This window comes from Arachis hypogaea, chromosome 3 (assembly GCF_003086295.3).
Source record: "Arachis hypogaea cultivar Tifrunner chromosome 3, arahy.Tifrunner.gnm2.J5K5, whole genome shotgun sequence".
NCBI classification, from domain to species: Eukaryota; Viridiplantae; Streptophyta; class Magnoliopsida; order Fabales; family Fabaceae; genus Arachis; species Arachis hypogaea.
The window spans coordinates 139631221-139655682 of NC_092038.1; the positions used below are offsets into that span (position 1 = coordinate 139631221).

The window sequence follows — 24462 nt, forward strand, 5'->3', positions numbered from 1 at the left end:
TCCAAAATCATAAATCTAAAATTTAAATTTAAACATTAAAAAGACGTAAATGAGCGCCGAAAAGGAGGAAGGCAGCGTTGAGGATGAGCACGGAAGAGGATGAACGACAGCGGAGGATGACTTCTCGATGTGCACCTCTGAGTTTTCCATGTGTGCCTCTGAATTTTCGACATGGCGCAAACGTGACTTCTCTGCTTCTTTGAGTGTTTTGTACGAGTTTAATTAATAATTTGATAGTTTAAGGTTTATTTTATATTTTTAAAATCAAAATTTTGAATTTTGAATAATTTGATTTTTAGATATGTATTTAAATTATAATATATTAATAATTAAATATATTAAATCTGAAACAAAAATTTAAAATTTAAATTTTAAATTTTAGTTTTTTTAGATTGTATTTTGAATGTATATTTAATTTTAAAAAGACAATAAATCTATTCATAATTTTTAGTTGTGTTTGTTTTAATTTTTTTTAATTATTGTAATAAAAGACTGAATGTTGTACGATTTTTAAAGGATACCTAGTTGAACCGAAAAAAAATCTACTAAAATAAGTATATGTGAGGATTATTCGTCACAAAAATAAAATGGAGATTTGTCAAATTTTCACAAAAATAAAGATCTCTTCTCATAAATAAGTTAAAATGAAAAAAGAGATTTTTGCCTTACGAAAATCCGCTAAATTATATTTTTTATTTACATAAAAATATAATTAACATTATAATTTTAATTATTGTTGAACTTTTTAATATGAAATCTAAATACTATTATAAAAGTATGATAGATAATATACAAATAATCTTATATATTTAAAATTGTTTAAGGTTGAACTAATATGAATAAATTTTATGTTGTATTTTTCAATTAATACTTGTAAATATCCACCAAAATTCACCCGATCAAAATGAGATTTATTATGAAAAAAGAGAAAAAAATAGGATTTTTTTTAAGAGAAAAAAATACTAAACGATTTTTTATAATTATCTCGAAAGACAATGAGGTCCTTAACAAAAAAAATTATTCTTTTTGACATTTGATATTTATTTTTATGAGATTGATTAGTTTCTCTATCAATTTTTTTTCTCTGTATTAACAAAATAAACCTACATGACATGTTAAACTGTTGATTTATCTATTAAAAACCAACTAGAATTGACAAATTCTTTTTTTATTGAGAATCTCGTTGTCTTTTAAGAATAATTATTAAGGCCATTTAATTTTTTTCTTATATATTTTTTCTTTTTTAAAATATACGGTGTAAAACTAAGAAATATTAATAATATGTTACATAAATATATTCTTAAGAGAAATCATTCATAAGAGACTAATCAATCTCATAAAAATAAATATTAAGGACCAAAAAAAGTTTTTTTTTTTTTCAAAAATCTTAAAATTCTTTAAAAAAATTACGAGAGGTGAAGATAAGTATTTACCCTTTTCTTAATGGGAATAGAGCGGGAACTGAGCCCATTATCGCATTCCTGGATAATAGAGACAAAAATATAAAAGTTTTCTGTCTTAAAAATAATAAATATAAACATATCTGCTACTATCTCTCTGTTTGTCTCTGTTCTCTATCTTTGTTGTTTATCAGATATAGTATACAAATAAATCCTAATAAATTTATATTAGTAAACTTATTCATGGAGTTCAAATAAGTTAAACTACATCATGTGCAATTACTCATAAGTTATATTAGTAAATTTATTCATCATTTCCTACTTAATTGATGAATTCTAGTCGAATTAATGTGATAGACAAATTAATACATGAGTCTAACTTAATTATATCCTAATTTTATCCACTTTAGTAACCTCACGAACTGTCCACCTCAAACCAAAGCCCCACAAGCATCTAGAGGATTTTGACATATTTGTTTTTGTCATTTTTCAACACCTCCATAACATTGTATATCCCAATGTCAACCAACCCCACCCTTGAAATTGATGTAAAGTAAATTAAATATGTCCCACTAAACCATAAGAACTTTACTTTCTTCCTAGTAAAAGCTAATCTTTACATTAAACCAACCTATGTTGTACTAACTCGTTGAGTTTATAGCAAATATACCATGATGGCCATCAATTAGTATATTCACATTGCATAATGTATCATCACTTTTTTAAGCTTATTCTTTATAATTATACCAAAAGTAGAGGCAGTAGTAGTCCCTTCAACGCATTTATAAAGCTCTCTTTGACATCCCCAAGAACAATCATATCCTCAACCATCTTTACCTTCAAAAACGAGAGAAAAGGGTAGTTACAGAGTGGTGATTTGTACAGATTTGCATTGCTATTTGGGAGAATGCATATTTCTTTCAAGCCATTTTACTTTCTTATTGTTATTGTTTCATTTTATGTTATTCATCTTCCATTCGCTGAATGCACCATAGCATTTGAGGAGGTAAATAAATTTAGCAGTCACAAAAGCACAAGAGGGAACAAAGTTTACAGGGTACACAAATCAGATTCAAGTTTTCTTTATTTTTTTTCTTCATCTTGTATATTCTTTTTTAATGCCTCTAACTCTTTATGCTACACCAGATATAAAACTACATATCCTTATCTCTCTTTTGTACTGAGAAAACATGATATGCAGTATTCAAATGCTAAGAGATCCAGGTTTATGAGTTTTGAATTTTGATTTTAACTATTTTCAGTTATTATAGCAGATAAATCATCAGAAAACAACTGATATTGCACTTCATGGATTGCTCCTATGGGCTTCAATGGGGTTCTTGATGCCTCTTGGGATTCTTACCATTAGAGGGTCATGTAAAGCAGAACCTGGATCAAGAAGGAGTAGATTCCTTTTCTATCTCCATGTTGTTTTTCAGGTCACACATGTCTTCTAATTTTTCTTGTAAAAAAAAAAAAAATTAAAACTAATCATTTTAATTTTAATTCCCTAAACTATTGATTATTATGTTAAGTCGTTAGAGATTAAACTAGTGGTGGTAGATTATTTTTATTTTTAGTTAGTGGAGTATATAGGATGCTTCTTGAAAGTTCACTGGTGTAATCATTGAAATCTTGATCTTTTGGTTGCAACATAATCATTACTTACTTTAGCTTTAGTAGTGGAGTGTCCAAACTCAAACCTTTTTATATTTGATTTATTTTCTTGTAGACCACAACTTTGATTCAGTTAAAAGCTAGTATATATTAAAAAAAGTCGCTTTGAGTTTTTTGCTTCGTAGGTTATGTTGGTTAGTGTCTATGGATACAAAATACAAAAGCATAGGAAGACTAAAATGTAAGTGTGCATTTCAAAAAGAATGACACTAGTCTGTGTCTCTTCCCACCCTAATCTTCGTTTCAAATGCAGCATTATGTATTCTGATATGATCCCCTTTTTAATTTTTATTTTATTTACCTTTGTAACCACATTGTGCAGAGTCTAACATTGCTTCTAACAGATGCTTTCAGTGCTTCTTGCCACAGTTGGAGCTGCCATATCATTGAAAAAGTTTGAGAACTCATTTGACAACAACCATCAAAGATTAGGTCTAGCACTTTATGCTGCACTTTTGATGCAAGCCTTCATTGGATTTTTTAGACCTCACAGGTGTTCAATTCATCAAATATATTTGTATTTCATTTCATAAAGCAACTCACTAATCCAAATTAGAAAATTTAAAAAAAAAAAGAAAAAAATGCCTTGTAGAAGCACTCATTTTTATACATTTCTAGGTGCACTTTCTTCTAATCTCATAGGTCCAAAATTTGTAACTTGATTTTGCAGAGGAAAGAAAGAAAGGAGTTACTGGTACTTTGTGCACTGGATACTTGGAACAATAGTTTCTCTTGTGGGGATCATCAACATATTCACAGGTTTAGAAGCTTTCCATAAGAGAACATTGAAAAGCACAAGATTTTGGACTATCCTTTTCACAGCTCAAGTCTCTATCATAGGATTGATTTATCTCTTACAAGATAAATTGGAACACTTGAAAAAGCAAGGAGTGATTGTAGGGACTGAGTCAATAGTTCCATCTGACCAAGATAATATTCCTCAAAGGCAAGATCATCAAAAGGAGTTACAACTTGTTGCATGTGCAAAGAGAAATGCACTTGGCAATTTGTTTGACTAATATTATGGGGGTGTGATTCATTAATTTTACTTATTTTTAACCTAGATATAAGGGGTACTGTATTGGATTGTTTTCACTTCAATTAGTTTTTGGTGGCTGCACTTTATGAAGGTTGAGCTTGAAACTAATAGAGTGCATTCATCAAAAAGTAAGTTTTATTTGGTGTGTGTAATTTAAACCCCCCCCCCCCCCCCTTCTTTTCCTTCTTTTTTTTTTTTTGTGTATTCTAAATATTACAAGTGTGGGTATGGATGCTGACCATAGAATGTGTAGATAATTCTGTATGCAGTTGTGAACTTGTGATTTTGGAATAATGATTAGCAGAAAATTAACATGTAGGAAAAAGAAAAGAAAAAAAGAAGCTAAAACTTAACTGGCATAGAGAACTTGTGTCACTAACAACCACATTTTGACAATGCTGTAGTGAACTAGTGATAAATCATAATCTACTTATCACTAACAACCACATCACTGACTTAACTGACCACATAGGGTTGATAAAATATACCTGAAAAACATAACATTGGAGGACCTAATTGTCAACAAAATATATCCTTGTAAGAATGATGAAGAAATAATATAGGCAAGAACCACCCGCATGCTAGATTACGGCCAGAACTCACCAGAAACAAAGCCTTGTATTAACAAATGTTGAATTTATCTATCCAACTAAATATACTAGAACTAATCTTCAGAAGCACCAATGGCTGATTGTTTTAAGCAGAAAACTGCAAAAGCTTCCAAATTGCAATTCATTTACAAGTTACATTACCCAAAACCCAAAGCAAATCTATTGAATGGGTTAATGGCTACATAAGATTTTACTCCTTGCCAGATGTATGGTCCATATACTGTCTAAAATCACCAAGACATATTTTACCTGCAGCCTAATAACTGCTTCCCAGCGATTTAAATCCTCTTCAAGTGACCACTGGTATATCAAGTACCCTAACATTACTTGAGGAGGATATGATATCCCAAGTAAACAAAATACCAACAACCTATAACTGTAACTTCCATTACCACTATTCCCCTTCCCCAGGCCTCGCAGTTTTGTTTTGTCACTATTGAGTATACCTTGGCCTATGAACAAAGCAAAAACAATTTATTTTATGTTATTTTATTTTATTGTTACAGCAATAAAATACACAACTTTTTGTTGAAAACAAAAAGATAAAAGGCATGACGCCACCGTACCAGTGTTATAGACAGCGGCGTTAATGGGGAACCGGGAACACCTTGTTCGCAAAGCCACCATCACCTTTGGTCCACTAACACAACAAGTGTTACTAAGGAAACAATGCATCAACAAAGAGAGGGGGGGGGGGATGTCAAAAACAATACAGACAGATTTGTGTTCTTCCCCGCGAGATTTGGGAGGAGTTCCAGCGACTCAAACCCACTGACGCATTGTTGATTCAAAGCTAGGGTTTTAAGAACAGATGAAATCGAAGATGCAATCCAATTAGAAATTAAGTAGTAAAGTATCAGTGAACCACATATAATTGGAAGATGATGATGAGCAAGTAGCAACTTGGTCTCACAGCTGCTATGATCGCAAAATTTTCCCCTAGGGTTTTGGAATGCAACGGCGAGATTGGTCGGAGGGTGGTGGTGCTGGGCGGTTTCCGTGTGGGTTGCCGTACAGTCGCGGGAAACTAGAATCGAATGTGAGACATTGGCGCGAACCCGAACAGAGAAAAAAAAAAACCCTAAAAGGAAGCTTGACTCGGACCCAAAAAAACAGTTGGAGTGGGTGAGTGGAGGAGGAGTGTATGGAGAGACCAGAAAAGAGAAAGAAGGAAGAGTCCAATGGTGAAAGAAGCCCAGTATACAGCCCATTATATATTGTAGTCTGCATAAATTTTAAGCCTGGTTAGCTTTGAATCTAAATTTAAGCCCAATCTTCAAGTCCAAAAAACCCCCAAGCTTATCTTTTTATTTAGCTGAAAAAAATAATCAAATATTTATATTTAACATTAAATTCTAATTTTTACAATAACCTTTCCATTTGCAATTCTTATTCGTAGAAACAAAAATAATAAATTTGATTGATTCAATTGGTTACTTATTTGTATATCGTAGTTTTATAGTTATTTAGTTTGAATTATTATTATTATTATTATTATTATTATTATTATTATTATTATTATTATTATTATTATTATTAAACAAGAAATAAATTTTACAAGGAATATCTTCATATCATGTTTGAATTCTACAAATATTACACTTTATGCTAGCACTAAACTACGTTACATCTATAATGTATAATCTACAATATTATAAAAGTATAAGGCATTACATAAAATCGTTTAGATAAGTCAACAAATAATATTTCTTCACTTCTTCCCATTAACGTTTTAAAATATATACTTATTATAGAGACTTAAGAAAATTAGAAATACCCTGCGTCTTTAATGTGAAATCTACAATATAATAAAGTTAAAGGCAAACTCTTCAGTTAAAAATTACAACCCTTGACTAAAACTCAAATAAGACATATATGACCTCATAACCAAAGGAAATGTCATAAAGAAAATGGGTTAATGCAGAAGGATTAAGCTCCTCTAATTAAAGTGGTAAAATGAGAAAATAAGTATTCAATCACTATTAAATTTTAAAATATTAATATATGATAAAAATCATAAATTTAATATTAATTAATTCCTTTTTTTTAGTTTACCAATATCTTACTTTAAAACTTTTTCCCCCAAGAAAAACCCCCTCTAACCCAATATTGCAAAAGGCATTCCAGAAAAAAAATGGAAATAGAAACTGTTAGCTTGAAAGTTGAAACTGTGCAATCAAAGATTCTAATTACTCAACTCAAAGGGATTGGTTAAAAAACTCAGCTAAAAGTAGTTGCATTTCAACTAAACCATAGAATTCATGAGTTCGCAAAAAGAAGATTGGCAGATAAAGTTCCAAGAGATTGCAATTGAAATACCTGCAGATATTGAAATTTTGCTGTGGTGGATTCAATCATAGTTAATACATTTTTACATTTGCTATTTCTTCATCTTTAAATTCAATTGAGTGTTTGAATTACACACCAATTTAAGGGTATAATTATGGACTCTATTCATTTATTCAGGCCTCTGTACTCTAGTGAAAGCAGCAAATAGATGCAGGCCTCAACTTCTCCTTGCTCTTAGTGATTGCCAAGAACAGCATTCTATACACAACAATCATTACAAAAAAGATTCCAAGATCAACCCACTTAGAGTGTCCCATTTCCACGTGCCATGTCTTTATTAGAATCTCCCCACCACTAATGTTTATGTTATTCTTACCACCTCCATCTTGGCCCATCATAAATGTTAAGCCTTCAAATTCATTCTTGAATAATCCTTGGAGTCCATACTTTTGAAAAGACACATAATACAGAGGATATTTCCATAGGGGTTTTGGAAGATCATTTGGTAACCTATAGAATCCACCAACTAGGGTCATGATTCCTTGAATTCCACCAGAAATCAACATGCCTATAACATAGTTAGGGGAGACACTTCCCACAACAAGCATGAGGCTCTCAACCCACATAACTATGGCAAATAGCACTGATACAAAGTATACCAAGTGTTCTGGTCCTTTTTGGAATCCACAAAGGTAATAGGATATTAATCCCGGAACCAGAGTTACTAGTAGCATGTATGGAACAGCAGAAAATGTGTTCCCTATGAGAAATGCTGTAACATCATAGTGTCCATTCAATCTCTCTCTTTCAAATACCTAACACCACCCAAAGGAAAATTTCATGTCTATAATACACACAGAGTAAAGAAGAAAGTTACTCAATTGCAATGTAGTGAAACTAGGAGAAAGTTCCATTAACATTTAAATAAGGACCAAGAGACAAACAATTTACCTTGATTTCCTCTAGTAGCGGAGCAAATCCACCAACGAGTGTCATGAAAGACAAAAGACAACTTAAGAAAGCAAGCAGAGATCCTCTGGCCTGAAGCAAGTGCATGACAAAAACAGTATTACCACTCATTAACCTTGATTATTGAAAGCTACAATTAAGGGATATCTTATGGCTTTAATTTCCTGTGTTTACCTGAATAGATCCAACACCAAAGCCAATATCATAGTAGATAGAGCCCAAGCTTAGAGCTATTGCAATAAACACAATAAGGCGCAGCCAGTAATTGCTTAAGTCGCGGAAATAATGCAGTGCAGATCTTCTTATAAGAACAAGGCACTGAATCAGGAACGCAGCATGGTCCCTCTTCTTTTCTACTGCACCAAAATCCTAAAGTCATGAATGAAAAAAATTATTATTAGTCTTTTGAATCTGTGCGTGGGAAATTCTTCTTTTTGAGGAATTTGACATAAACCTCACACGTTGATTTATGTTTGCCACTTCTGTATAAACTTTGTTCTTAATCTGAGACAAGCTATAAGACTTCACAAGGATACTAACAGCTTTCTCTGCAGTTACTCTGCTACCAAAGCCTTCTTCAGCTTCCTGATGAAAGCAATCACAAAAATTCACAGTGTTCAAGTACATGTTTTTAAGCAGAAGAATTAACATGTTGCATCGAATTCACAAATTCTGCATACCTGTTCAAAATCTTTGTTTATGATCCTTAAGTAATGATCAGAAGGATTATGGAGTGTCGGACAAGGAAAACCATTCAAAGCAAAAAACTGCTTTACAAAACAAAAAATGTATTCATTGTTACAAAACAAAAAATGTGCTTCTTGGTAGAAGTTTTAGTTCCAAACCTGATTAGCATCAGAAGCAGGACCAAAATATACAGTTTCACCAGAAGACAGAAGACAAAGGTCATGGAAGAGTTCAAAAACTTCACTGCTAGGTTGATGAATTGATGCAACAACAGTCCTTTGAATGCCATCTTTCTGAACAAGGTTAGCAATTCTTCTCATGACATAATAGGAGGCTGCACTATCAAGTCCACTTGTTGGTTCATCAAGAAACAGGAGTCTTGGGCGTGTTAAGATCTCAATGCAAATGCTGAGTCTCCTTTTCTGTCCCCCACTGAGACCCTTAGAACTCCAGCCTCCAACCCTTGTGTGAATGGCGTTTTGCAGACCCATTTCCCTGAGAGTTACATCAGCTCTTTCCTTCTTCTCTGATACGGGCATGGAATCAGGAAATTGAAGCTGTGCCGAGTAGTATAAAGTTTCCCCAGCTGTTAAAGTTGACAGCAAAGCATCGTCTTGTGTTACATATCCCTAACATCACAACAAAACTCATTTCTTAAATGTTCCTCTATTTATTTTTTGTTTTTAAGGATTTAGAACTTTTGGACATATTTCTTACTGATATTCCATAAGCCAGTTCTTGTTTATGGCCATTTATTAGAATATTCCCTTTCTGCTTTATGTTTGAGCTCAATCTTCCTGAAAAAGAAAATTGCAAAAAATAAAGTAAAATCTCGTTTTAATTATTTAACTACTAAAATCAGTTACTAACATAGAATATACATCAAAATATAAAATATAATATGTATTAAAAATAAAATAAATTTCACATGTATTTGTACATAAATATATGGAGACTGATTTCGGTAGTTGATTTTAACATGCAAATAGTATTTTTGATTATCTTATTAGTCCTTCAAAAGACAAAAATCATTATCATGACAAAATTAAAGCCTCTCAAACAAGTAGTCAAATCAGTCCTTAAATTTTGTTCCGTTAATAAAAAAAGCCCTTATTTACATGCTTCTGGAGTCTAGAGCAACAATGATGACTGCATGTGGCAATGCATGATCACCTGATAAGGCATCAAGAAGTGTGGTTTTGCCACAGCCGGAAGGTCCCATTATAGCCAAAAGCCTCCCCGGTTGTGCATAGCCTGTAAGGCCCTGCAGAATTGGTAGTGTATTCTTTCCGTTTGGAACAGTCACCCACAAATTCTCCCATGTCACTGTCACTCCCTCCGTTTCTTCTCCTTGAATTCTTCGCATGATAACTAATTGGGTTAACTTTATGATTTCATCCTCGACGACTCAAGGTGACGTTTAATAGGTTTAAGTATAATAGTGGTGCGTGCATGCATGGTGTCTAAACACGTTGGATAATGATACGACATTGTCACATTGGCACGAGTTAATGCAACCGCACAACTATAAACAGAACCATAATTGACGTGCCATCCAATGGCTGCTACCGACACATTTAGATATTTAAGCCAATTCTAGTGTGTATTTTTTTTTTTTGGTGACTTAGTGTGTATTTTATTTGATATCTAATTTTTGTTTAATTTATATTTTATAATAAATTTTATTAATTTCAATCAAAGTATTAAACATAATATTTAGTCATTTCATAATTCATAAATATATTAATAAAAACAAAACAAGATACAAAATTAATTCCATATTAAAATTAAAAGCAACAAAATCATAATAAAATCTATATTACAATTATAAAAATAAGAAAAAATAGGTTTGATTTCGGTCAACGCATCCAATCTTATCTGCTATACTCTTAATTCGATCTATTACGAATCAAATTATTAACTCTATTCAAACAAATTGAATTGAATTAGATACCCACAAATAGAATTAGTATCACCAGTCCTAATATAAATGCCATTTAGTAAACATGAACATTGACATATTCTGACGACTATCGATCAACTAACATGTTCAAATTTTCTTTATATTTGAATAAATGACCATTTGTACCTATAAAAGATAATAACATTGACATATATACTCATAATAGATTGAAACTGATCTTGCACCCACAAAAGTTGCCCTCCAAATGACAAAAGTACCCTATTTTGGTTATGCACTTGCTTCGTTATTATCCAAACCTACGTGGCACCCCAACCCTCCAAAACCCCATCCATCTTTAATTCCATTTCTAATTTCAACCACCCATCCCTATTTCATGGCGGCAGCCTCCTCCTCCTCTGCCGCCACCGCCACTCTTCCGTCCTTTCGCACCTTTGCCTCATCCCCGCGCTTTTCTTTCCAACTCTCCCTCTTTTCCAAATCCTTCTATTGCTTTCCCAGCTTGTTATTGCATTTTCAATTTTTCGTAGCCACAGAATTTTAGTTATCATTGCTAGGAGAATCATTGGATTATATTAAATTGATGTCCAATTTCAACTTCAAGGGAACAAAAATTAAAATTACTTGTAAACCAAAAATAAAATAAAAAACAATGAATTCAATTCGACCATTGAAGTAAAACGACCTAACTTAAACAATGCCGCAACTGCAACCGCACAAAAAGAATCAAGAATCGAGCACAAACTTATCGCCAGATCCAAATGAACAAAAAAAATAGCCAGAGAAAGAGACCTGTGCAATTGAAGTTGCTCTTCTTCGATGATCTGCAACAAGGAGAAGGAAGGAAGCGAAGAATGAGAAAATGAAGTGATGACGGAATTGAATTGAAGAGCGAAGAATAGAGAACCTTCTCAGTGTAACTAATTATGGAAGCTTCTCGAGGGAGCCGTCAGGTCCGATCTCAGGGACGAACAACTGGTTTGAAGTCATTTCGAAAAAAATCTCATACTCCGTCGTCAGGTTTGTGATCTCCAAACAACAGCGACGCTTGTGGTTCGACGCCGGTTAAGAACGCAATTTTTGTGGGATTGAACCCAAATCGAAAAATAGCCTCTGATGGAGGCATGGCGTGGTATTCCCCATCTTCCATAGGTGTTTTGTGATTGTTTGGAGCTTCTCACTTTTGATGGAGGGTTTGGAAAAGAGGGAGAATTGGGAAGGAGAGCGCAGAGATGAGGCGAAGGTGCGAAGGGACGGAAGAGCGGCAGTGACGGCAGAGGAGAAAGAAGCTGCCGCCATAGAATAGAGATGAGTGATTGAAATTAGAAATGGAATCGAAGAGGGATAGGGTTTTGGAAGGTGGATGCCACGTAGGTTCGGATAATAACGAAGTAAGTGCATAATTAAAATAGGATACTTTTGTCACACAAAGAGTAACTTTCATAGATATAAGATCAGTTTCGAACAATCATAAATACATATGTTAACATTATCATCTTTAGCATTATCATCTTTTTTTGGTACAAATAGTCATTTATTCTATTATTAAATAAAATAAAACTAAGCCAGTTAAGACTTATGAGTAGGGGTAGGGTCCACACTACGTACTCTTTCTCTCACACATCATGATGAAAATTGATTCTCTCAATTTCTTTTTCAATTGAAGGAGTAAAGTGTGATCTCCCACTATTAATTTTATAAGTGGGACAAAAAATAAATATAAAAAAATAATAAAAAGTTAAAATCACATTTGACACTCACAACTTTTTTTAATAATTGAGAGGATCCACTTGCTGGAACTTTATCCATGGTTTTGGCCGCAAGAAGCTCAATGGCCACCTGCCCACCTCCACATACGCAAACTAGTCACTCCAAAGGGCAAGTTTCCCCTGCATAGATATTAAAAAAAGAAAATGCTATTTGTACATTAATCAACCATCATGCATTTATATATAAATATATATATTATTTAATTTATTTTTAATGTATATTTTATATTTTAATATATATTTTATATTAATGACTAATTTTAATGTACACCTCACATCCTGATATTTTTATTTTTTAATGTTTCAAAAGATGATCATTTACCGCTATTGTTCCTTACAAACATACAACAAAAGTTTGGCTTGAAATATTATCGGTTTTACTTAGAACTATAACCAGTCTACCTTCAACTATTGATATTATGACTTGAAGCTAAGGGCATCTCTGCAAATGAACACAAAGGGAAACTCAGAACTTGGTAAACCTTTTGGCCTTTCATAACAATATCAATTAAGTATGACCAGAAAAGAAAACCTACAACAACATGGTCATTAGACATGGCAAGACAACAGATAAAGAAATGACCACGGAGGATATATTAAAAATTACCTCAAAACTTATCTGAACAAAGGGGTCATATAAAAGATCTAAAACTTGGACATATATAAATAGCTGCAACAAAATTTAAGGGGTCATATAATAAAACCAGGTTTGTGTTCTTGATCCATGATGTGCTTGCTTAATCATATCCCATGAAATCTCCCGAGTAGTAAATAAATAGTTGGGTATTGTCTTATAGCCATTGAAAAACACTGCAAGTATGCAAGAAAAACAAATGATAACACATTACACATGAATTGCTTGAGCAGGTCCGTCAATGGGGCAGCAAGATGCGCATACTGAGCTACAAAGCGTCGATAGTACCCAGTGAGACCGAGAAAATACCGTAGTTGTTTCAAGCTGGTTGGTTTTGGCCATTCAATTATGGCGGCTATCTTGGAAGCATCTACTTGCACCCCGGCACCGCTGACCACATGACCAAGATATTCTACTTGGGTTTGACAGAAGACACATTTCGAAAGTTTGGCAACAAATTGGTTCTGTTGCAGCACTGACAGGGCAGTGTGCAAGTGGCAAAGGTGTTCTTCCTTGGACCGGCTATAAACGAGAATGTCGTCGAAGAAAACCGCTACAAATTTCCGAATATAAGGACGAAACAGTTCGTTCATAGTAGCCTGGAATGTGGAGGGGGCGTTGGTTAACCCAAAGGGCATAACGATGAACTCATAATGTCCCAAGTGTGTTCGAAAGGCTGTTTTCGAAATGTCACTTTCATGCATTTTAATTTGATGGTAGCCAGAACGGAGGTCAATCTTGGAAAAGTACTCGGCACCACCTAATTCATCAAGGATCTCATCAATATTTGGGATCGGAAACTTATCCTTAATGGTAATTGCATTCAATGCGCGGTAGTCCATGCAAAAACGCTAGCTCCCATCCTTCTTGTGTACGAGTAATACTGGGTTGGAGAAAGCACTGTGACTCTCTCTAATAACCCCTGCTTGTAGCATTTCCTCCACCAATTTCTCAATCTCTTCCTTCTGATGATGTGGGTAACGATAGGGGCGTACATTTACCGGGTCTGCTCCTTGTTGGAGGTGAATTTGGTGCTCAATTTCTCTGGGTGGAGGTAATTCGGTGGGTTCTTGGAACACCTCTTGGTACTCTTCCAATACTTGCTGCACTTGTTGATCTTGCTGTTCTGGTGTGGCTTCAAGTTCATTCGGTTCCAGCACTCTTAAATGAATGAAGGAAGCGATGACATCGGCAGTGACCATCTTGTTAAGAGTTCTACCTCCGATTGCCCCTGGCTGGAACAACCGCTCACCTTGCAGCTTTACAGTTTGTCCCCCTACCACGAATTCCATTGTTAAATTCAAATAATTCATTGTTACATCACCTAATTGCATTAACCATTGTACCCCCAAAACAATATCGGCTCCCTTGATATCAAGAATGAAGGTTTCTAACCGGAATCCAAATCCTTGCATATGTAGCGGCACCTGATTGCATTTGGAAACACAGCCAATACACTCGCCATTACCAACATATACATTCAACTGCGGTACTTGAGTGATTGGTAAGCCCACTTTCCTTGCTGTCGCTGATTTCATGAAATTATGGGTGCTCCCCCCATCCACTAATACCATTACTGGGTTCCCTTCACAGGTTCCAACAATTCTGATAGTTTCTGGGTGGTACACCCCCACCATGGCATTGAAGCTTATCTCCACCACGCCTTCCTCCGGAATGGGTGTTCCCAAGCTGGCCGAGTCTCCCTCTGGATTAGTCATTTCGGTCTGCCACCCATGAAGTAACTCATCCATTTTTTCACCTCCCACCAATAGTAGAAAGGATGATTTGCACTTATGTCCTACCGAATACTTTTCATCACAATAATAACAAAGTCCCTTCTCGCGCCGCTATTTAATCTCGGCAGCTGTGAGTCGACGATGAGGAGTATTACTCCCGCTTTGTGAGCCAGGGGGTCCCTTTTCAAGTACTGGGGACTTCAATGATGCGGATGATGAGGGTGGTCGTAGCAATGGTGGCCGAACAGGGCTGAGAGTGGTAGGAGTACCTCCGGCAGTACGGTGGCTGTGTGGCCGCAGATTGAGAGAATTTGCACTATGCTTCTGCTCATGCAGTTTGGCAAGGGCGACCGCTTCCACATATGTCTTAGGCTTCGCAAGCATGAGCTCGCACTTGAGTGCATCGTTCAACCCAGCCGTAAAGAGTGACACTAGCCAATCCTCTGTCAGTCCCGTGACTTGGTTGGACAGATCTTCGAATTGGGACTGGTACTCTGCGACCGTGGGATGTTGTTGAAGATCTTTCAACGCTGCCTTTGGGTCATGAAAAATATTGCGACCGAATCTAGTGATTAGCGCCTCCAAGAATCCCTCCCAAGTATACATGATGCCATTATTTACGCACCATCGATACCATGTATATGCTGGGCCGGTGAGGTGGAAGGACAAGAGCCGCACTCTCCACGCCTCTGGTACCGCATAAAGCTCGAAATATTCCCTGGCTCGGAAGGTCCATTCCTCCACTCCCTCGCCGTTAAAAACTGGTAGCTCGGCCCGAACTCCCTTCGGCCATTGTGACAGATGGAGATTCCCCGTAGAACCTGCGAAATCGAAACTCTCTCCATGTTTCGGTATCGCTTGCTTGAGCTTCAAGCTTTCCTTGAGCATCTTCTCAATGCTCTTAACCGACGTTTCCACTGATCCAAGTCGGCTTTGGGTTTCCACGACCTGAGCGATGGTTTCGATCTGCCCTCTCTGAAGCGCTGCGATCTCGGACCGATGTTGTTGGTAAGCATCCTCCAAGCGGGACAGTGGAGTTCCTGATTCCATTTCCGAATCTTCTCAACGAGAGCACCAATTTGTTAGACTCAATGAATGCAAAATATGAAAATGCACATGAACGGGATGAAAGATGAATGAAATAGAAGAATTAAGCAAAATTCAACAACCACCAGTAGTTACAATGACGCCACCCCCAGCTTCGAGTCCTGGGAGAATGACTCCATTTCACACTTTCGTAATTCTCTATGCCCTCTTTCTCTCTTTACCCCTTACCTTTTATTCCTCTGAGATCCTAACTAACTGCCTATATGGATTGACTATCATGCTCTCCCTCTATTAGTTCATATGGTAATCCTTCATCCATGATGGGGCTCTTCTTTCTCTCTTACTTGTTGGGCCTTTCTCAGTGGCTATCCCACCTGCTGCTTCAACATTCTCTTCTGGTTCCTCAATTGGGCTGCTGTTGTTTTGAGTTTGCTGGTTGGGTTTCTTGTTAGGCGTATCATGAATCCTTTTGAGTTGAGATCCTGCTTTATACATTAAACAAACGTAATTACGAGAACAAGTACCTTTTCAGTTACATTGTGTATAGTCTCAACTGAATCCGTACATTCTGTACTCTATAAACCCTTCCAAGGCAACCTGGACAAGTAAGCCATCTCTTATATACCGTACATTTAACAAACTATGAACTTGGTTCCTATGTCTGAATTTCTAATAGTTAGCGTTGCTAAAAAAAATGTTCAAATTAATTGAAGTCTCTGAGTAGAAATGGATATAACCTTCACAAAATATCTAATATGAAGTAATCTTACCGAAATCCAAATCTTAATATGTATTTGTGCTATTCACAAATAATGTCATTATTCTATTGCGCGTGTTTGATGTGATGATATATACTGTAGGTTTGGCCAAACTGGGAACTTGATTCATGTTGTCTTGAGGGTTAGCTCTGCAGCATTGAAAATTTTCAAATTAATTGAAGTCATTGAGCACAAATAAATGTACCTTCATAAAACTATCTCGAGAAAAGCCTCAATGTAGTCCCTGAACTTGCACTCGAGTCTCAAAGTAGTCCCTGAACTTAAAAGTTCCTCAAAGTCATCCCGAACTTGCACTCCGGGACTCAAAGTGGTCCTTCCGACCATTTCAGCACACGTGGCGCAACCGGAAAGCTTAGCTGGCAGCGTCGTTGACACCTGGGACTCACAACGGCTAGCTGATATGGTAGAGTAAACTCTTCTGACTCAATTTGGTCCCTCAGGGTTAGTTAAAACCCTAATCCCCAAATTTGAAGGCCACATTGTTCAGTCTACTCTCTTCTCGTTGGTGCTGTGTTCTTCTCTTCTCCCTCTCTGAAACCCGCCGGTTATGGCTACCACGAGCAATGCAGCTGGGAGCTCGAACAACCTACGATCATTTGGAAGCATCATGAGGAGAATGAACAGAAACAGAGAAGCTCGTTTGCCAGAATGGTGTGCCTGCGGGTCGAGACCGGTGCTCCGGTGGTCAGGGACGGATTCTAATCCAAGGAGACCGTTCCTGGGTTGCCCAAACTACAATGTAAGTGTTGTTGTTGTTGAATGCTGTATTGGAGGATATAAATTTTGCTGATTGAATTTTCTTTGATGTGCAGACCGTTGGGAAGAAATGGTGTGAATTGTTTTTGTGGGTTGATAAAGTTTTGGAAGATGCCATGCCATGTGATGATAGAACAAGACATTCAGTTGATGATGAAGAATGGAAGATGAAGATGGCTTGGAAATTTGGTAAATTAAAAGCTGAATTTAGGGTTCTAAAAATGGAGGAAATTTTGATGTTTGTGTTCATGCTGCTGATTGTAATTGGTGTTCTTGTATTAAAGCTGGATAGACAGCAGGGTCAACTGTATCTAACAAAAAACAAATGACATGCATGTTATATGCATTCCTTGTTCATGTAGTTGTTCCTATCCTTTTGTTTGAAAGAAATGAAAATTAAGGTGTTTGATTATATGCATACTTCTGTTCCTGGACTTCTTTTCAATGAAATAGAAATGGACAACACTTGAACTAGTCTTAGATTTGTAACAAAGGATAATATATAAAGAAAAGGCTGAGAAAACTCAATTGAATAAAATCATAATTCATAATTCATATTCATATTGGTAATGTTTGATTCAAAAAAGGCATTATAGAGCCAAAACACCAGCAAAATAGATACAAAAAAATAGCCTGCTTTCCCTAAAATCCCCAACACTGGGACAATATTTTAGGCATTGTAAACAACATCAGCAAAATAGATACAAAAAAACAGCCTGCTTTCCCTAAACATAATCATCCTAATCTTCATCTTTTGTGTCTGGGTGCCTTGAATCCAGGATTGGGCACAAACTTCATGAAATTTGCAAGCCTTGTAGCAGTTCCCTGTGTTGCACCTTGCATAGGGTTAGGTGGGGGATTCCTTAATGTATGACTACTTCCTGGTGGGGTAGCAGCAGGTGGGGTGGTTACTGGTGGATTGCTACTTCCTGAAGCTGGTTTTTCACAACCCTTGGCTAACTTTCTTTTTAAAGGGAGCTTTGGCGGCCTAACAGGTGAGGGTAGAACCTATCAGCCAAGAAATGTAACATAGTTAGTAAACTAGGTAAGGATGTGAGTATGATAAATTTAAAATCATATAAGCTCGTGAACCTGTTGAGAGTCATCAGTTGCTTCCGAGGGTGGTTGACTTTGGTCAAGATTGATTTCGGTTGGGGCTTCTGGGACAGGGGCAGCAGAGTTGGCCTGACCTTCACCACCATTAGCAGCAGTGGGTTGTGCAGCGGCAGCCTCTGCAGCGGTAGCCTCTGCAGCAGCAGCTTCTGCAGCTGCAGCAGCCTCTTCGGCAGCAGCCCTCTTTGGACAGTTCCTTCTCGTGTGTTCTGCTTCGCCACAACAACGACATCGAACTTTTTTATATATTCTTTTCATCTTCGTCTTTAACTTCTTACTCCCACTTGGCTCCTCATCAGCATCTTTTCTTCTTTTTTTCTTGAGTGGTCCGGACTTATTTCTAAATTTTGGTGCTTGTGGTCTGTTATATGGTGACTTTTCCCATAGTGCTTGACCTGGAATTGGATTGATATGGAAGGCATATGTGTTGTTATATGCTTCCATGGTCAACCACTGGTGACAGTAGTCCTCCGGTCTCTTACCAGCCTTTGCCAGTGCAGCACACGCATGCACACATGGCATCCCTAAACAACATTCACACAACAACGAAGACAACAACAGTAAGCCTACAACAAAGGTTGATAATGATAATAAGACTAAGACAATGAATTTAAAAAACAGTACCACTCAATTGCCAGAAACCACATGTGCAGAGCCTCTTTCCCAAGTCCACAACCATGTTGGTCGGCCAGCCATGTACTTCAAACTTCTCATAATCTGCGTCACCAGACCACATCGGGACCCAATTTTTTGATTCCTTCCGTATCTTTTCTAACCTGCTGCGTTGTATAGGAGGTAGAACTCCAGTGTTCGAATTCAGCTTCACCTTGTTCCTAGCTATCGATCTCATTGCATACATTCTGACTTCTTCCAAGAGTGTGATAATAGGCTTAGCTCTAGCATCTTTGATCCTGGAGTTGAAGACTTCACAGGCATTGTTGCAGATGTTATCTATTTTAGGTGCATTACTGAAGAATGCCCGGTTCCAAGAGTCTCTAGGCCACTTGTTCAAATACTCCCAGGCTTCCTTATTAACCCTTTCAATCTTTTTGATGATATCAAGGAAGCCATCTTGGCTAGTACACCTTGCACAATCCCAGAGTAGCCCTCTAAGCTGGAGATCCTTCCATTGCTTGTTGAAGTTCTTCCACAGATGCCAAACACAGAATCTGTGATGCACATCTGGAAAAACCTCCTTAACTGCATTTATAAGGCCCTGTTTCAGATACCAAAGAAGGGGTCAGATAGTTGTTATCGGGCAGCAAATATGTCCCTACAGTTATATAAGTGACATCAAAATAGTCCCTAGACTTGTTCAAGTGACATCAAACTAGTCCCTACACTTATGTAAGTGACATCAAACTAGTCCCTACACAGCACTATTATAGAACATTATGCAGAACAGGATAAATGAGTAACAATAGATTGACAGAACATTATGTAGCATATAATCAGTCCAGGGTTAATTCTGCATATATAGACAGCAGCCCAGTGTATTAACATCATATAGATAACTACAATAGATAGGTTGACACTAAATAACTTAGAATTCTTAAGTCACAACCACTGTATAAATAAGTCACAATAGATTAATTCAGCAACTATAGACAGCAGCCATGTGTTAGTATCATCATGTTGAAACACACCCAATAGGTAACTAATAAGTAACAACAAGTGACTTGTTATAACTAATAAGTATTAAGTCACAACCAGTGTATAAACATCATTTTAAGTCACAATAGATTAATTCAGCATATATAATCAGTAGCCCAGTGTGTAAACATCATTTTAAGTGACAACCTATAAATATTGCATACCTTCTGCATATCTGAGATAAAACAGAGGTTGTTCTTCTTATAATCCCCCAGGTCTTGATGGAGTAATTCCAAAAACCATCTCCAGTTTTCAGTGTTCTCAACAGGGACAATTGCATAAGCAATAACATATATATGATTGTTTGCGTCTTGGCCAATTGCAGACAATATCTGACCACCATGCCGGTCTTCAGAAAAGCCCCATCCAAGCCTATGAGGGGTTTGCAACCAGCCAGAAATCCTTTTTTACATCCCTCCAAACAGACATACATCTTCTCGAAAATTGGATCATCATCAGGGTTGGGCTGAGGTATAACCCCAACTGTGACAGTGGATCCTGGATTGCTCTTCAGTAGTGTCAGCCCATAATCTCTCACCATGCCATATTGGGCAGCTGCATCACCATACACAACAGATCTAGCATCTCCTAAGGCCCTGGTCAGTGAAGACTTGTTTAGTTCCAGATCACATTTAGTCTTAAAATATTGTGCAGCCTCAGAGTGTCTCAGATTCGGATATTTTCTTAGTTTCTTCACCAATTTGCAAGCTAGCCACTTCCTATTAGCTAGTCTGTTTTTGGTCTCTCTTGCACAGGTGTGGTCATCCATGAATGTCTTGATCTGCCAGCAGTTGTTCTCAGTATTGTTAGAGGCATACACAAGCCAGCCACAACTCGCATCCTTACACACAGCTCTCATCCTCACGTTATCGTTCTTCTTAAACCAAATCCTTCTACCCTCTTGTATGCAATATTCACGCACAGCCTCTTTGAACTCCATTTTTGTAGTGAAAGTCATTCCAACCTCTAGCCTAAGCTCTCCAAACCTCCCTCATTCTCTAAATGCAGGGAATACATCATCTGAATCAACTTCCTCCAACTCATCCTCAGAGTTTGGAGGAGTCTTCATTTCTTCCAAGTGCCATGAGTCTCCACCATCAGAGTCATTATAAGGATCATCCTGTACATCATGATAAGGAGCAACTGATGATCCAAACTTAGGAATCGGTCTAAAAATGATTTCATCATCCTCAGAATCTGAGTCTGCACAAACAGGACCATTATCTTCAACCATAACAGACTTCTTTCCTTTTATAAGTTTCTTCCCTGGCTTACTTCTCAATTTCACATTACTCTTTCCTGCTGACCTATCCGGAGGCAAGTCTTCTTCACTGGACACTTCATCACCACCAGGCCTATATGCTTCATCCTCTGCACTATCGTCACTGTCATGGCTGTTTGAGGATCCCTCTGAACTAGACAAAGCAACAAAGGCTGTCTTGGGCTGTTTTCCTTTACCAATTGTTCTTGCAATATTTCCAGTAGCAGCAGCTCTTGTCAGTGGCCTCCTTCGACATGCTGCTGCTGGTATTTTTACATTCTTACAGCCTCTCTTTGTTTTAGTCTTCTTGGTTTCTTTTCCTTTGGACCAAGGTTTCGGAATTGCTGTGGGTTGGGGCATTTTTTTTTGTGGGATTTTGGGCTTGCTTTTACTGGGTTGGGCCATTCTCTTTGGTGGTGGATTGGGCTTAGGTCCAAGACTTGCAGTGGGTTGGGGGGAAACTTTTCCTGCTTTGTTTCGGTTACCAGCAGCCAATGAGGTAAGTGGCTCCTTTAGTTTTGTGGATTCAGTAGTATTCTTTGGTTCAGAAGTTGGATTGCATGGTGTTGTGCTGGGAATTGGTTCAGCTGTGGCATTGGTGGTGAGTTTTGGGGTGGGGATAATGGTTGGTATCAGCATCAGCTCCTTGCCAGAAACCACTGGTTCTGCTTCTTCAATATACACAGACTCAAATACTCCATGTTCGTAGTACATATGAATAACCCTCTTGTTCTGCTGAGCCAGGTAACACATCTCCATCAGCTCATTATCATCTGCTATTGCTCTTAAACCAGTTTGCATAGGCCGATTAGGCACCAGCCACCAACTTTGGCTAACTTTGTCATACCCAATTTTCTTGTCATACCCGATTTACTTGTAGAATCTATCTGAACAAACCTGTGGAATTTCAGAAAAATATTCCAAAGACTTAGCAGCCAATATTTACAAAATTAATTTTTTTTAGATAGTTTGTACAAACTCAACCCAAAACCAAAAAACAAAAAACAAAAAACCTTTGATTCATTATCCATTCTTTGGATAATGTCTACGAATCACATGATTTTATCAAATCACAATAATTACACTTTAAACCACAACAACTATGACACACAAAAGAGCACACACACACATAAGATAAACCAACCACTCCTAACACTACTCATAGAACAGAATAATGTATACTATTATAAAGCGGCATACACTAATTTTATGATTACTTTTGCATATATTGGTGTATAAAGCGGCATGCTTCCAGAAATGGAAATCGAAAAGAAAAATTCATACACTAATTTTATGATTACTTTTGCATATTTTTAGTGGTTTTTATGTTGTAACTATATACTTAAACTCACCATTTTTAGCTAAAAAACCACAATAAGAGGGATGACTTAGGAATAATACAATGCCCAACCTGCTATGGAGGTTGCAAAATTCTAAATCAGATAGGTACAAGTGTAGAATTGATATAAATTAACAAGGCAATTCAAACCCTGCTACATCAAAGTTCAAAAAGTTAACCTTGGTCATTAAAGACAATCAACTACTATTATTGACCTAATTTCTAATTATTGTGGAATAAATTTTTTGGTTTAAAAAATTCTACTGAAAATTGTAAGGTGAAAATTATGAGTATTGAAAGTGCCAATCGCCACAGATTCTAGTGTTATTGATAAATGTTTACTTAGTTTTACATAGTTAAAATGGACTCTCATGCTTTCACCAGGTTCTTTCCTAACGGAGGTGCTAGCTTTAAGTCATGCGATCATATGAGGCTAACTCATAGCTTATTATCAATTTATCAGAGTATTTTGGACATTTTTAATAGAACTCTAGAGATATTTGATATGGAGCTGATATTATATAAGTGCTGACTATATTTGTATCACAGGAACCATTTTCAAACACTAACTAGGTGTGCTTAACTATGAGTGAAGCTATTTATTTTTGGATAAGCATGGACATTCGAAACCAAAATGATTGATGAGGAAAATAGAATCAGAAGACAAAAGGATACAATTGTGCCTACATGCCATAAATAAAATGTTTGAAAAGAAGATCATTGACAAAAACCAATATACCTGAACCTGCAATTCTTGAGCAGAAAACTCCAGCAAGGCACCTAAGAGTCTCCTCTTGAATATAGGCAATGCTTCCTCACGCCTTCAAGACATTCAAGAATAGTAATAATATACATTAGGACCTTTTTTTTTCTATTCGAAAAAGTGTAGTCATTGGAAACTTTTTGGCAAAAAAAAAAAGTTCCCAAAAGTCTTCTATGAAAAGCTAACCAGTATCATAATTGTGTATTCCAAGAGAAAAATAGTTAAATGAAGCACATAAAGAGCAGAAGCACATTTCAGCTAAACTTCAGATAATGGCTTATCATCATTTAAAACCATTCATGAATTTTCTCTTCTACAATTTTCATCATCACTCTCACTAATCAGTCAAGTTCAGAATCCATTATCAGAGTTACAAAAAATTTCAACTCCCTAAAAATCTTTACTTCTACTGTGATCATGCAAACTCTGTTAAATAAATACATTGATCAGAGTCATTCTCCTCAAACACATTAACAGTTTGAAAACTCCTCCACTAAGAGTAGTAAACCCTAACACATAGAGAACACGTTTTCATATCATCAAAACACAAGAAACACTCATACTCTACAATTTTGCTTGGCCAAACCACTACGAAAGCCAGTAGTGATCAAACCCTAACACAGAGAAAAGAACAGAGGCGTTCATACCCACCAATTACAATCGAAAAAAAGGCCTGAACTTTGTGAATATTAGATGAACAACAACATCAAAAAACAGAGGAACCACATTTTTTTTCATTTTTGGCTTACCTCTTTCAGAGAAACAAGGCTGCCCAACTTTGTGTATGAAGGAGAGGAAAGCAGCGATGCTCCAGAGCCAACGTCTTCCACTGAAATCGGTCCGGTTAATGGAGGAGCACATGCGCCATTGGAGATTGACGGAGGGAGAAGAAGAAACCACACTCTGTGTTGTGTTTGTTTTGTGTGTAGAGAGGAGGGAGACAAAATGTTATGGAAATGTTGAGGGAGGGACGTAGTGAGCGTGAAACGACGTCGTTTCATGTCATTTTGGCGCCACAG

At 36.7% G+C, this 24462-nt stretch overlaps 3 protein-coding genes across 5 annotated transcripts; 1 reads left to right on the forward strand and 2 right to left on the reverse strand.

Annotated features, from left to right (window-relative positions):
- The first annotated feature begins 1969 nt into the window (after positions 1-1969).
- On the forward strand, positions 1970-4254 carry LOC112734591 (cytochrome b561 domain-containing protein At4g18260). 2 transcript variants are annotated; one of them, XM_072233691.1, is made up of 4 exons: positions 1970-2457; positions 2672-2839; positions 3422-3570; positions 3748-4254. In XM_072233691.1, the coding sequence occupies exons 1-4, from the start codon at positions 2308-2310 to the stop codon at positions 4094-4096; spliced, it is 816 nt and encodes a 271-aa protein (XP_072089792.1). In that variant the 5' UTR covers positions 1970-2307; the 3' UTR covers positions 4097-4254. The 2 variants fall into 2 exon arrangements, with proteins under 2 accessions (XP_072089792.1, XP_025639761.1); XM_025783976.3 differs by having other exon boundaries at positions 1974-2457; positions 2675-2839.
- A 2777-nt stretch (positions 4255-7031) lies between these two features.
- On the reverse strand, positions 7032-10169 carry LOC112734592 (ABC transporter G family member 1). Of its 2 annotated transcripts, none has more exons than XM_025783978.2 (8): positions 9846-10169; positions 9390-9469; positions 8831-9301; positions 8666-8752; positions 8526-8570; positions 8160-8354; positions 7968-8057; positions 7032-7831 (listed from the first exon to the last, which is right to left on the reverse strand). In XM_025783978.2, exons 1-8 carry the CDS (start codon positions 10036-10038, stop codon positions 7205-7207), a joined length of 1788 nt encoding a protein of 595 aa, XP_025639763.1. In that variant the 5' UTR covers positions 10039-10169; the 3' UTR covers positions 7032-7204. The 2 variants fall into 2 exon arrangements, with proteins under 2 accessions (XP_025639763.1, XP_025639762.1); XM_025783977.2 differs by having other exon boundaries at positions 8445-8570.
- Positions 10170-18061: 7892 nt separating this feature from the next.
- On the reverse strand, positions 18062-21020 carry LOC112735626 (uncharacterized). The gene is made up of 5 exons (XM_025785153.1): positions 20512-21020; positions 20245-20452; positions 19052-19643; positions 18407-18951; positions 18062-18322 (listed from the first exon to the last, which is right to left on the reverse strand). Exons 1-5 carry the CDS (start codon positions 21018-21020, stop codon positions 18062-18064), a joined length of 2115 nt encoding a protein of 704 aa, XP_025640938.1.
- Between the last annotated feature and the right edge of the window lie 3442 nt (positions 21021-24462).

Excerpts from the sequence above, each read along its gene's own strand:
- LOC112734591 (XM_072233691.1), top strand. The coding sequence starts at position 2,308 with ATGCATATTTCTTTCAAGCCATTTTACTTTCTTATTGTTATTGTTTCA. Across the intron at positions 2,458-2,671 it reads GAGGGAACAAAGTTTACAGG|CAGATAAATCATCAGAAAAC; the intron begins GTACACAAATCA and ends CAGTTATTATAG. Across the intron at positions 2,840-3,421 it reads ATCTCCATGTTGTTTTTCAG|ATGCTTTCAGTGCTTCTTGC; the intron begins GTCACACATGTC and ends TGCTTCTAACAG.
- LOC112734592 (XM_025783977.2), bottom strand. The coding sequence starts at position 10,038 with ATGCGAAGAATTCAAGGAGAAGAAACGGAGGGAGTGACAGTGACATGG. Across the intron at positions 8,571-8,665 it reads TAAACAAAGATTTTGAACAG|GAAGCTGAAGAAGGCTTTGG; the intron begins GTATGCAGAATT and ends TGCTTTCATCAG. Across the intron at positions 8,058-8,159 it reads TTGGTGTTGGATCTATTCAG|GCCAGAGGATCTCTGCTTGC; the intron begins GTAAACACAGGA and ends CACTTGCTTCAG.
- LOC112735626 (XM_025785153.1), bottom strand. The coding sequence starts at position 21,020 with ATGGAGTTCAAAGAGGCTGTGCGTGAATATTGCATACAAGAGGGTAGA. Across the intron at positions 18,952-19,051 it reads TGGTTTCTGGCAATTGAGTG|GGATGCCATGTGTGCATGCG; the intron begins GTACTGTTTTTT and ends AATGTTGTTTAG. Across the intron at positions 18,323-18,406 it reads CAACTGATGACTCTCAACAG|GTTCTACCCTCACCTGTTAG; the intron begins GTTCACGAGCTT and ends CTTGGCTGATAG.